The 14,493-nt window shown below is 43.4% G+C and overlaps 1 protein-coding gene and 1 long non-coding RNA gene across 2 annotated transcripts in view; both read left to right on the forward strand.

Annotated features, from left to right (window-relative positions):
• Nucleotides 1-5,757, forward strand: part of arid3c (AT rich interactive domain 3C (BRIGHT-like)) — a 52,683-nt gene extending 46,926 nt beyond the window's left edge. The window contains exon 5 of the mRNA XM_052068281.1: nt 5,197-5,757. Within this exon, the coding sequence (XP_051924241.1) occupies nt 5,197-5,555 (359 nt within the window). The 3' untranslated portion in view covers nt 5,556-5,757. The remainder of the gene's footprint in view (nt 1-5,196) is intronic.
• LOC127602328 (uncharacterized) overlaps nt 1-14,071 on the forward strand; it is a 69,286-nt gene extending 55,215 nt beyond the window's left edge. The window contains exon 2 of the long non-coding RNA XR_007962750.1: nt 13,619-14,071. This is a non-coding gene — a long non-coding RNA (uncharacterized LOC127602328). The remainder of the gene's footprint in view (nt 1-13,618) is intronic.
• The last annotated feature ends 422 nt before the right edge of the window (nt 14,072-14,493 follow it).

The raw sequence follows: 14,493 nt of genomic DNA on the forward strand, positions 1-14,493 counted from the left end.
AGGTGTTTCCCATTTTGACCTTGTGTTTCCAGTCCATACTCCGCACAGATGTTTCGGTAGACTATGCCAGCCACCTGGTTAAGGCGTTCCATGTAGGCTTTCCCTGCCAGCATCTTACACCCTGCAGTCCCCGTTGTCTGAGACATTCTCTGAGTACGTCATCCGTTGGAGCCTTCTCCTTGATGTATTCATGGAGCTTGGATTTTTCATCCTGGACAGTGGCTCTCACACTCACTAGTCCCCGGCCTCCTTCCTTTCGGCTTGCGTACAGTCTCGGGTGCTGGATTTGGGATGGAACCCTCCATGCATGGTTAGGAGCTTTCGGGTCTTAAAGTCCGTGGTCTGAATCTCTTCCTTTGGCCACCTTATTATTCCTGCAGGGTATCTGATCACTGGCAGGACATCGCTGTTTATTGCCCGGGTCTTATTCTTGCCATTGAGCTGGCTTCTTAGGACATGCCTCACTCGCTGGAGGTATTTGGCCGTAGCTGCTTTCCTTGTTGCCAGTTCAAGGTTGCCATTGGCTTGTGGTATACCGAGGTACGTGTAGCTGTCCTCAATGTCTGCTATTGTTCCTTCAGGGAGTGAGAGCCCTTCAGTGCGGACTACCTTTCCTCTCTTAGTCACCATCCGACTACATTTCTCAAGCCCGAATTACATCCCGATGTCGCTGCTGTAGATCCTGGTTGTGTGGATCAGGGAATCTCTGTCCCTTTCGCTCTTAGCATACAGCTTTATGTCATCCATGTAGAGGTGACTGATTGTAGCTCCATTTCTGAGGCGGTATCCATAGCCTGTCTTGGTGATTACTTGGCTTAGGGGGTTCAGTCCTATGCAGAACAGCAGTGGGGACAGTGCATCACCTTGGTATATGCCACATTTGATGGACACTTGGGTAAGTGGCTTGCCATTGGCTTCAAGTATGGTTTTCCACATCCTCATCGAGTTCGCAACGAAGACTCTTAGGGTCCTGTTCACCTTATACAACTCCAGGCATTCAGTGATCCATGTATGTGGCATCGAGTCATAGGCTTTCTTGTAATCAATCCAGGCTGTGCACAGGTTGGTACGTCGGGACCTACAGTCTTGTGCGACTGTTCTGTCAACCAGGAGCTGATGTTTGGCTCCTCTGGTATCTCTACCAATGCCCTTCTGTGCTTCGCTCATGTATTGATCCATGTGTCCACTTATCTTAGCCGCAATGATGCCTGACATGAGCTTCCATGTTGTGGAGAGACAGGTTATTGGCCGATAGTTGGATGGGACTGCACCCTTTGAGGAATCCTTCATGATCCGGATCGTTCGCCCTTCGGTTAGCCATTCTGGTGGTGTCCCATCCCTCAGCAGCTGGTTCATTTGTGCTGCTAGGCGCTCATGGAGTGCTGTGAGTTTCTTTAGCCAGTAGGTGTGGACCATGTCCGGGCCTGGTGCTGTCCACTTCTTCATATCTGAGACTCTTTCCTGTATGTCTACCACTGTTATGGTAACTGGGTTCTGTTCAGGGAGTTTGCTGTGCTCCTCTCTCAAGGTCACCAGCCATTGTGCACTGCTGTTATGTGCAACCTCCTTCTCCCACATGCCTTTCCAGTACCTTTCAGTTTCCAGTCTTGGTGGGTCAGCTCTGTTGTTAGAACCCTGCCACTGAGCGTACACTTTCGCAGGTTGTGTTGCGAACAGCCTGTTTATTCGTCTGGCCTCATTCTCTTTCGTGTACCGCTTTAGGCGGCTGGACAAGGGTTGGAGTCTTTGTTTGGCAGTTTCGAGTGCTTCAGGTATGGTCATATATATATATATATATATATTTATATATAATATATATATATATATATATATGGAGAGAGAGAGAGAGAGAGAGAGAGAGAGAGAGAGAGAGAGAGAGAGAGAGGTCGACTGGTTAGTACAGGGGTCCCCAAACGCTGGTCCACGGACCGGTACCGGTCCACTGGGCATTTGGTACCGGGCCGCACACAAAGAACTTGCCTTAATTCCGATTTATTTCGTAATACGAAAGATGTTTTATTTTGAAAAATTACCGGATTCTCCGTTACATCCGTCTGTGTCACGCTTGACACGCGTCAAACCACGCTTCTGCGTCACGTGAACGATTACGCAAAAAAAAAAAGAAAACATTAGTAAAAAAAAAAACTGCTGGAGATCGCAGGTTAAGAGTCTGGGTGTCATCCTGGATAGCATGCTCACCTTCCACTCACATATCAACAGCATCACCTGCACTGCTTATTTCCGCCTTCCGCAATATTACCAGACTTCACCCTTCCCTCACCCCCCGCACCACTGCTATTCTTGTCCACAGTCTTGTCACATCCCGCCTTGATTATTGCAACACTCTCCTCTTCAGCCTACCTCAAAAGTCCCTTCATAAAATCCATCTGGTTCAAAACGCCTCTGCTCGTATCATTACAAAAACATCTTCCCACCAGCACATCACCCCCGTTCTCCAACAGCTCCACTGGCTCCCCGATCAACATCGAATCAATTACAAACTGCTTCTATATACATATATGGCCATCCACAACCTGGCCCCTCCTTACCTATCCGACCCTCTCCAGGTGCATATCCCCTCTCGCTCCCTCAGATCCTCGTCCTCCCTCCGCCTGTCAGTGCCCCCTGCCCGACTGAGCACCATGGGAGCCAGAGCCTTCAGTCACGCTGCTCCAAAGCTCTGGAACAACCTACCTCCGGACCTTCAAACCTGCACACCTCTTTCCACTTTCAAGTCCCGTCTAAAAACACACCTGTTCAGGATTGCCTACAACACACAGCTCTTCCATTTCCTATGTTTTTATGATTTTATGTCCTGTTTTTATATAATATCTCATTTACACATTTTTACATTATATTTTCTTATTGTCTGTACAGTGTCCTTGGGTGGCATGAAAGGCGCTTTTAAATAAAATGCATTATTATTATTATTATTATTATTATTATCGCAAATGACGGCGGCCTTAATAGGACGTTCGAGAAAACTGGATTAATGTTATGGCTGAATATTCTGAGATCGCGACAATAGACAACACACCCCAGGGTTTGTACATCCACCTCACAGTGCAGAGGTTGTGAGTTTGAATCCGGCCTCAGTCTTCCTATGTGGGGTTTGCATTCTGCCCGTGCCTACATAGGTTTTCTCTGGGTACTGTACTCTGGTTTCCTCCTAAATTACAAAAACATGCATGCTAGGTTGACTGAAACGCTCTAAATTTTCCCCAGGTGTGATTGTGAGTGTAAATGATTTTTTCTCTGTGTGCACTGCAATTGGCTGGCAATCAATTCAGGTTGTACCGCGCCTACTGCAGCGGTGGCTCCAGCACGCCTGCAACTATGAGAGAACTATGAGAATAAGAGGATTAGAAAAAAGGCTGCTTCAAAAAGAACATAACTAAGACAAAGGGCCCTATTTTTGTTTTAAAATTAAAATGAACCCAAAAAAGTTGTCAGATGTACCTTCAGGAGATGGCATGCCACATTGTTTGAAAATCGCTTATCGAGAGGATTAATGCCACGTACAGTATGTGTAATTTTTTTTGCTCCCACAGAACACCAATGATGGCAAATTAACAAGATTCAGTAATTCCCAACCATTGTGCTGTGGCCATGCGGCATAGTGATGGGATTTCCGGCTCCTTTTAGAGAGCCGTCTCTTTTGGCTCGGCTCCCTAAAAAGAGCCCGCTCTTTCGGCTCCCAAATGGCTCCTCGTTTTTTTTGTTGCTTAAATTAATTTAATACCAAAAATAACGTAATATTATGTGTAAAATGAAGTACTAATGCAAAAAATAGACATTATATAAAATATTTATTATTTATATGGCTTTATTTATATTCTTCTGAACATACTCAACATGGAGTGCTGCAAAAATAAAAACAAAGTACAAAGACCCATCTCAAAAAGTTCCAATCTCTGAATGTGTATATTTATAAGCGTTTAACTATTTACAGTAAAACAACATAATTAAGCTTTGAATACCACACAACTAATTATAAATTAAAATTTGTAAAACAAAAAGAAAAAAGTGTTAGTGTGTGTGTGTGTGTGTGTGTGTGTGTGTGTGTGTGTGTGTGTGTGTGTGTGTGTGTGCGTGCGTGCGTGCGTGCGTGTGTGTGTGTGTGTGTAACCCTCCCCTTCCGGCTCCCAATGAGGTGGCAGCCGGTTCCCACTGTTCACTTCAAAGAGTGAACTCCGGGTGCCGGGTGCCGGCTCGTTCGCGAACGACACATCACTAATGCGCCATAAACTGCTGGGCCATGGGAAATAATCCAATTGTACTGAATTTGATAAAAATATAAATACTGTTCTTTTGCACATTAATCCATATGTTTTTTACTCTTAAAGATTTCGACCAACATAAATCATTTCAAAATGTTCTCCACCATGAATATGATCTATTGCAAATTTAACTGAAAAAAATAATAGCAATTGTAAAAATAAATAAATAAACAATATGGTAGAGCATGAGTAAATCTTAAACTAAGATGTATTTGCACATATGTTCACACCCGCTTACAAGTGAGGATATGCCAGTGTTCAGAATTAAACAATTACATTCAAACTCAGGTTAAATGGGAGTCATCATACAACTGCCACCATATAAAGTGCTTCTGATTGACCCCAAATATTTTTTGTCTTCTTCAGTGGTAAGTTTCTCCTGTCATTTTTGTGATTGCATCTTATGCTACAGTCAGAGTGAACGGCTGCTCAGTTTCCCACACAGAGTCAATACAGTTATCGTGGTCAGGCGTGGTTGCATGCCAGGCAGTTAGTTAGAATGGTTTGAAGCAAAGATTTTGCTCCTTCACCCATTACGCTGTGATAAGCTGAATGAACTTTTGGTGGCATCTGTTGGTGACAGCCAAATGGCATCAAGAGCATTCCAGCTCATACACATGCGCAGCACAAGCACACAAGTTGGAAAGAGAACACTTCCCAAGGGCTACTTTTCACCAGTCCAGTGTCAACATCGGACACCCCCCCTCCCCCCCACCACCACCACCAACACCACACACACACACACACGCAGACACGCACAGAAATAATCGGGATCTCTGAGCAGTCGCTGCTCGTGCCCCTGTAATAACTTCGTCAGAAACAATCGATACCTCACAGCACCCGCTGCCCTAAAAATAAAAATTGCATTAATTATAATCTACAGGTAGTCAAACATAGACTGTCTTCTCTTTTCCAGATGATTCCATGGTGGTCAGCTCTCTGTCCAGTCCGGTTTTCCTCCCTTTGTCTCCTAGTGGCCATCACATTACATCTGTGACTACCGAGGCAGCAGCTGTGGCTCAGCCGATGGCCGTGACTCAAGCTGCAGCTGCTATTCAGGCTTCTACTCTAGAGCAGCGAAGAGACAAACTGGAGAGCAGCGAACCCCCAGAGAAGAAGATGATGGGAGAAGAACAGCAAAGGGTCATTCAGCAAACATCAAAACATGATATGCTGGCTTCAACGACTCAACTACCCCTGAGCATCAAATTCAACAACAGCAGAGGTGACAGTCTCCGATCTCAGTCTCAGTCATTGTGTTCATTAGACCATTGATAGACAAACTTCTACAGCACAGATTAGTGATGAGTATTTCGGAGCTGTTTCCACCATTTTTCAAGATGTGTGAGTCATAGGCTTTCTTGTAATCAATCCAGCCTGTGCACAGGTTGGTATGGATTGTGCGACTGTTCTGGAGGTGATGTTTGGCTCCTCTGGTATCTCGACCAATGCCCTTCTGTGCTTCTCTCATTATTGATCCATGTGTCCACTTAGCTTAGCCACAATGATGCCTGACATGATAATAATAATAATAATACATCACATTTGTAAGCGCCTTTCACAACACACAAGGACACCGTACAGCCAAGACCAATAGTAAAACACAGATAAAATAATAAATAAAGAAAGAAAGATTTAAGACGGGTAGGCAAGTCTGAATAGGTGGGTTTTGAGCTGGGTTTTGAATAAGGAAAGAGAGTCAATATTACGAATGTTGGGAGGAAGTGAGTTCCAGAGTTTGGGGGCAGAGCGACTGAAGGCTCTGCACCCCATTGTACTGAGACGGGCAGAGGGTAGAAAAAGGTGGAGGGAGGATGAGGACCTGAGTGAGCGAGAGGGAAGGGAGATTTGAAGAAGATCTGACAGATAGGGGGGCGCAAGGTTATGGATGGCTTTGAATGTATAGAGAAGTAATTTGAAGTTGATTCTAAGTTTGACAGGAAGCCAGTGGAGCTGTCGGAGGATGGGGGTGATATGATGGAAGGAGGGGTTTCTCGGGATAATCCGGGCTGCTGAATTCTGAACAAGTTGAAATTTATGGAGGAATTCTTGATGGACACCGAAGAGGAGTGAGTTGCAGTAGTCAATACGGGAGGTGACGAGACTGTGAACAAGGATAGCGGTGGTGTGCGGAGTGAGTGAGGGATGGAGGCGGTTTATATTGTGAAGGTGGAAATGAGCGGATCGGGTAATGTTATTGATGTGGGAATGAATGGATAGTGAACTGTCAAGGATGACAGCCAGACTCTTCACCTGGGGGGAAGGAGATATAGTGGCATTATCAATTGTGAGGAAGAAACTGTCGGCTTTGTTTAGAGTGGATTTGGTACCGACGAGTAGGAGTTCAGTTTTATTGCTGTTTAGCTTGAGGACATTCTGGGTGAACCAAGATTTGATTTCTGAGAGACGGTGAGAGAGGGACAAGGGTGGGAGAGAAGCGTCAGGTTTGCTGGAGAGATAGAGCTGGGTGTCATCCGCAAAGCAGTGAAAGTGTAAGCCAAATTTGCGGAAAATGTTTCCGAGTGGAAGGAGGTAGACAATGAAGAGGAGCGGACCGAGGACAGAACCCTGGGGAACACCAGAAGAAACGGGGAGGGATTGTGAAGTGAAAGAATCAAGTTGAATGAACTGAGAGCGGCCAGTGAGATATGAGTGGAACCAACGTAGAGAGTTCATAGAGGTGATGCCTATGGTAGAGAGTCTATTGAGGAGGATGGGGTGAGAGATTGTGTCGAAGGCTGCACTCAGGTCAAGGAGGATGAGGATGGAGATAAGGCCAGAGTCTGCTGCCATGAGAAGATCGTTTGTGATTTTTATGAGGGCTGTTTCAGTACTGTGACGGGGACGGAAGCCGGACTGGAATTGTTCATAAAGACTATTGTCGGTGAGGTGGGAGTGGAGCTGAGAGGCGACAGTTTTCTCCAGAATTTTCGAGATTAAGGGAAGATGGGAGATGGGGCGTAGGTTATTGAAGTCATTGGGATCTGAACCAGGTTTTTTCAGGATTGGGGTGACAGCTGCAGTTTTGAAGAGCACAGGAACAATTCCAGTCGACAGAGAGGAATGGATAATGGCTGAGATGAAGGGAAGCAGAGAGGGTAGGTAGGATTTGACCAGAACTGTGGGGAGGGGATCGAGCTGACAGGAGGAAGTCTTGGATTTAATGATGAGGTCTGAAATTAATGAGAGATGGGGGAGTTCAAAAGAAGAGAACAGTTTGCAAGGGGTGAGAAGGTCAGAGGAGGGGAAAGGTACAGGGGAGCCCAGATGCTGGTGGATTCTGTTGATTTTTTCATTGAAAAAGAGAAGAAGTGCGTTGCAGGTGTCACGAGAGTAAAAGTGAGGTGGTCGGGAGTCAGGAGGTTGAGTGATTCTGTTCCAAAGGGAAAAGAGAGTCTTCGTATTTCCAGCATTGGAGCAGATGAGTCCGAAGTAGTAATGTGATTTCCCTCCACAACATGAGCTTCCATGTTGTGGAGGGACAGGTTATTGGCCGATAGTTGGATGGGACTGAAGCCTTTGAGGGATCCTTCATGATCAGGTTAGTTTGCCCTTCGGTTAGCCATCCTGGGTGAGTCTCATCCCTCAGCAGCTGGTTCATTTCTGCCAGACCTGCCTCTCCCTTCCCATTTTGTTCATCTCCTCATGGGTGATCCCGAGGCATTCCGAAGTGAGCTAGGAAAGTCGTCTCTCCAGCCTGTCGTTGGCCTCCTCTCAGTGAGGCATGCCCGGAACACTTTCCAGGGAGGCATCTAGGTCGCATCCTCACAAGATGCCTGTTCAGTTGTTTCCGTTCTTCACTGCCCTCTGAATAGGGATCGTCGGCCAGCATAGAAGGATCACTCTTTCTGTACTTTTTTGATACATTTATTGGAACACTTTGCAGCAGAAGTAGTCGTAGATGAAACAGAAGTAGTTGCAGTAGAAGAGTCAGAAGCAGTAGCAGAAGCAGGTAATAACCTAAAGCACACATAAATGCAGTAAAATTAATATATCTTTCTTTCTGCATCACAATGTAAATAGGTATAGAATTGACATGAGTTAACACTTTTATTTTAACAATACATTTAATAAATACTTTAATCAACCATGATTTCACTATGTATTATTATCGTCATCATTACCCATTTTTTTAAACGTAAGAAACCATACATCACAAACATATCAAGTCGACTCGAACAAAAGAACTACCAGTCCCAAAGGTCCAACCCGGAAGTGGAGCACCGCCATGATTAAGCCCAGCTGCAACACAATTTACTTCGTTCAAACATCAAATGGTAAAACACAACAACTATGCATAAATGAGCTAAATAAAGACACCAGTGTTCTAAAAACACCTTGGCCCACGCTGTCTAAATTGCCGATTGCAAACGGTAACTGACTGTGATTGCAAACAAAGCATAATGCAAAGCAGACAAACAAAGCAACCGATCATGATCAAATCTAAAGCTAACTTTAGATATCCGTTAAATAAAAGTATAAGCGTAGCTTACCATTGGGCCATGCCGACGATGAAGCGAGTGTATTCACGAATGTAACGTCATGCGATGCTGCATTTTATACGTCGCACGAACGGTCGCCTGTCAGTGGCAGCCCCGCCCCTCTTAAAGCGCCAGGTGAATCCAACAATGCCCGAAGGAGCAGCGGCTCAATCTTGAGATGCTTCTCACCGCATTTCTAAGGGAGACCCCAAACACCCTGCGGAAAAAATTCATGCCAGCCGCTTCTATCCATATCTTATTCTTTTGGTCATGACCCACAGCTCGTGACCATGGGTGATGGTAGCAACGTAGATTGACCAGTAAATCAGGAATTTTGCCTTTTGGCTCAGCTCCTTCTTTACCACAACAGACCGATACAAAGTCTGCATCACTGCAGACACTACAGCAATCTGCCTGTAGATCTCACGCTCAATCCATCTCCCACTCATGAACAAGCCTTGAAGATATTTGAACTACTCCACTTGACTCAGGGTCTCATCTACGACCTGAAGAAGGCACTCCACCATTTTCCGACTGAGTAGTATTGAGTGACCGTCCTTTGAACGCATCACATGCTAAAGGGTGAGTTGCTATGCATTGCCGAGCGGAAAGAAGGAGCAGCAACAGCAAAGTCAACATTTCTCTCGTGTGAAGCTTTGCCACATTTGAAAGTAAAGAACAGAGCGCGACATGGTGGCAGCGCGTGTGTAGAAATTGGCGACGGGAAGAGGGGGTTGGACGAAACGCTAGCTCGTTAGCACGGAAGCTAACCGCGGACGTTAGCACGGAAGCTAACTGCGAAAAGTCGCTACTCAGCTGGAACCCACCACGCAGCTGGAACCCACCACCAGAGACCAACCAGCCAAACTCCAGCGAGCGTAAGGGAGCCGGTAAACCCACTTGCCACGTTAGAAACACCCAAGCAGCAAGCCCACTGGACACGTCACAAACGAGCATACAACCGGCTAGCAACGAGACCCGACAAAATGCCACCCAAACAGAAGCAAGATGCAAAGCAGGAAGAGGATTCCCTGACCCTCACTCAAGTAAACGAATTACTCCAGCAACAAAAAGCTTTTTACGGCGCTCTTGCAACAACAACAAGAAAATTTCAAAGGATTTGTCAAGATGGTAATAGACTCAACAAACTCACGACTTGACACTTTTACCAGGGAAGTCCAAGAAATAAAAACCAGCATCAACTTTACCCAAAAAGAGGTAGACGACATTAAAAACAATCTTATCTGTCAAACTGTCCATTCCAAAGACATGCAAACAGAATTCTACGAAGTATGTGACGGCATGCTTGTATTAACAGACAAGGTGGACTACTTGGAAGGACAGTCAAGAAGAAACAACTTAGTAATTGATGGAATTGAGGAAAAACCGGGAGCAACGTGGGCTGAAACAAAGGAAAAAGTTCAAAAAATCCTTAAGGAGAAGCTGCTGATACAGGGGCAAATTGAGGTGGAGAGAGCTCACCGCACAGGAAGGCAAGACCCTGGATGACCTCGACCAAGGCCAGTTGTGGTGAAATTTCTAAGATACAAGGACAGATCAAGGATCCTACAAAAAGCAAAATACTTAAAAGGCTCCAACATTTACATCAACAAAGAGTTTACAGATGCCGTACGACAAAAAAGAAAAGAGCTCCTTCCAAAATTAAAAGCTGCACGTGACAGAGGGGAAACTGCCTATTTAAGACATGACAAACTTATCGTCCACCCCCACACCAGTACTCCAACACAACCGGCTCGAGTTCAACACCATCAAGCAGCATACTGAGAATTATTCACCACCCGACGATAAAAACTCTGACCCTACTGAAGCTAAGAAATTCACATACCAAAAAACATGGACTTCGAACCCTTTGATGACCCTTCCAACCCTTTGATAACTTCCAACCCTACTGACCACAAGACATTTGACCCTGAGAAAAGTAACTTTTTCAAGACCGACCGACTGCGAGGGAGCCAGTGATGTCCGCGAGGAAGCCAGCGACGACTGCAGGGAAGCCAGCGACCGTGAGAAAGCCGGGAGACAACCAGCCTGCGACCACCGCGAGGGAGCCAGGGACGACCGCAAGGGAGCCAGAGACGACAGAGAGGAAACCAGCGACGACTGCAGGGGAGCCAGTGACCGCGAGGGAGCCGGGAGACAGCGAGCCTGAGGCATCCGGGAGACAACCAGCCAGCACGCATGAGAGAGGCAGCCAGCCGGCGAGCGTGAGGGAGTCGGCGACGACCGCAAGTAAGCCAGCGACCACGAGGGACCCAGTGATGACGGCGAGAGAGCGAGCAACGACAGCGAGGGAACCAACGACGGCCGCGAGGGAGCCATCGACGACCGCGTGGGAGCGGGAAATTCACATCCCAAAAACATGAACTTCCAACCCTTTGAAGATAATGACTATAAGCCATTCGATCCCGAGAACAATTTGGACCCAGACAATAACTTCTTCAACAACAAACAAAGGGTAACAAACTCTGACTATTACCTGGATGAACAATTCAACACTAATATAAAATTAGAAAATGCACTTTCAGTAATACACTTAAACAGTAGAAGTCTCTATAAAATCTTCACAAAAATCAAAGAATACCTGACTAAATTCGATAAATTTTAAATAATTGCCATATCAGAAACTTGGCTTGATGAAGATAAAACAACTGAAATGGAAATGGAAGGTTATGAAATGTTTGCAACTAATAGAGAAAACAAAAAAGGAGGGGGGGTTGCAATATATGTAGACAAAGCACTTAAATGCAATAAAATCGAGAGATTGACAAACACAAGAGAAAACCTAATGGAATGTCTAACCATTGAAATACACAATAAAAAGGCATCAAGTATCATCATAAGTTGCATCTAGAGGACACCAGGATCATGTATTGACACATTCAATAAAAAAATAACAGATCAGTTACTACAACGATAAGAAAACACGAATAATATGTGGTGACTTTAACATTGACTTATTAAACCCAGGTGGCCCGGTAGTCCAGTGGTTAGCACGTCGGCTTCACAGTGCAGAGGTACCGGGTTCGATTCCAGCTCCGGCCTCCCTGTGTGGAGTTTGCATGTTCTCCCTGGGCCTGCGTGGGTTTTCCCCGGGTGCTCCGGTTTCCTCCCACATTCCAAAAACATGCGTGGCAGGCTGATTGAACACTCTAAATTGTCCCTAGTTGTCAGTGTGAGCGCGGATGGTTGTTCGTCTCTGTGTGGCTGGCAACCGATTCAGGGTGTCCCCCGCCTACTGCCCGGAGACAGCTGGGATAGGCTCCAGCACCCCCCGCGACCCTCGTGGGGATCAAGCGGTACGGAAGATGAATTATTAAACCCAAATGGACACAAAAAAAAAACTGACTCGATAAATACTATGTACAGCAACGGCCTTTTCCCAGTAATCCTGAAACCTAGCAGAATAACAGTTGACACAGCCACATTAATAGATAACATATTTATAAATAAGATTGATCATAAAATGGAAAGTGGACTTCTCATTAATGACATAAGTGACCACCTACCTGTTTTTGCAGTTTTTCATAATTATTTTGATAGAAAAGCTAAATCAACAACTCGTATAACAGAAATAAGACTAAGAACCCAACGTTCTATCGATGTCTTTAAGCAAGACCTAGAAAAACAAAACTGGACCGAGGTCTAGTCAAACGAAGACCCAAATACAACGCTTGAAGTATTTCAGTCTACCATAATCTCCTTATATGATAAACATTTTCCATTAACTAAAGTCTCCAAAAAGTATAAAGACCCAAGTAAGCCATGGATAACGAAAGGCATAGAAAACGCATGTAAAAAGAAAAACAATTTATATAAATTGTTTTAAAAATTGAAAACTGAAGAAGCAGAAAAAAATATAAGACCTATAAAAATAAACTAGTAAATATAAGAACCAGTAAAAGAGATCTTTATCATGCACTATTAGAGCAGAATAAAGAAATATGGAAAATACTTAACCAAGTAATCAGAAATAGTCCTAAAAAAATGGATTATCCAGAGTATTTTATCAAAGGCAAAAATACTATTTTGGAAAAAACTGCAGAAATAGCAATTGAATTTAATGAGTATTTTGTCAACATCGGCAGTAACCTAGCAAAACAAATTCCTGATCCAACAAGCTTGTTTGAAATAGATAGATACATAGAAAATAAGTCCTCCACGATGTTCCTTACTGCTGTAAAACAAGAAGAAGTATCAAATATTATAAAAACTTTTAAAAATAAAAAGTCAACTGATTGCTTTTATATTGATATGACAATAATCAAGCAGATTATAGAATATGTAGTGCGACCTTTCACGCACATATGCAACCTGTCATTCAAAGCTGGTAGCTTTCCATCAAAAATGAAAATTGCTAAAGTTATTCCAATCTATAAAAGTGCAGACCAAATTACAGACCAATATCACTACTACCACAAATTTCAAAAATATTAGAAAAACTATTTTCTCGCAGACTGGATAGCTTTATACAAAAGCATGCGCTGTTAAGTGAGAATCAATATGGCTTCAGGGAAAAATGGACCACCTCAATGGCAGTTATGGAGTTTGTGGAAGCAATAGCCACTAATATAGACAACAAAGAATTTACTGTTGGGGTTTTCCTAGATCTAAAAAAAGCTTTTGACACAATAGATCACAGTATATTATTGAAAAAAATAGAAAGATATGGCATTAGAGGTGTAGCTTATAAATGGAAAAAGTTATTTAGAAAACAGATATCAGTACGTGCAACTCAACAATAAAAAAACTAATCAACTGAAAATCACTCACGGAGTTCCTCAGGGGTCAGTGCTTGGTCCAAAACTATTCATCTTATATATAAATGATATCTGCAAGGTCTCAAAACAATTTAAATGTGTCCTATTTGCTGATGATACAACTTTCTACTGTTCTGGAATAAATCTGAAACAGCTCCTGACAACCGTAGAAAATGAATTAAACAAATTAAAAAACTGGTTCGACAGAAATAAATTGTCACTTAACCTGAAAAAATCGAAGTTAATTGTTTTTGGCACAAGACCAATCAAACACCAAACTAAAATTATGGTAAACTCAATTGAAATAGAAAGAGCGTATGAAACCAAGTTTCTCGGATTAGTAATAGACTCAAAACTATGTTGGAAACCACATATCGATAACGTAAAAAGAAAAATAGCCAAGACCGTAGGGATCCTCTACAAAACCAAGGAAGTGCTAAATAAGAGATCTTTGTACACATTATACACTTCATTATTATTACCATATATGACCTACTGTGTGGAAATATGGGGAAATGCCTGCAAAACAAACACTCCCTATTCTCAAACTACAAAAAAAGCAATTCGAATTATTAATAGATCAAAATATACGGAACCCACAAATCCACTATTTATCAAATTAAATACGATGAAATTTCATGACCTAGTTGACTTTAAAATCGCCCAATTAATGTAAAAAGCACACATTAACCTGCTCTGCCAAAAGTTTTTTTTGAAGTTTTTCAAAATTCGAGAAAGCAATTATGAATTAAGAGGTACCAACTTATTCAAAAAACTCAAAACAAGAACAAACATCAAGCAAAGAAGTGTATCTAGCAAAGGTGTTAATCTGTGGAATAATCTCGAAACGGACCTGAAAATGAGTAAATCGCTTGCTGAGTTCAAAAACAAATTAAAAAAAATAGTACAAACAACCTACATCAATCAGCGTTAAAATGATAAATTCTAAACATT

Source organism: Hippocampus zosterae, chromosome 6, assembly GCF_025434085.1.
Source record: "Hippocampus zosterae strain Florida chromosome 6, ASM2543408v3, whole genome shotgun sequence".
Taxonomy (NCBI): domain Eukaryota; kingdom Metazoa; phylum Chordata; class Actinopteri; order Syngnathiformes; family Syngnathidae; genus Hippocampus; species Hippocampus zosterae.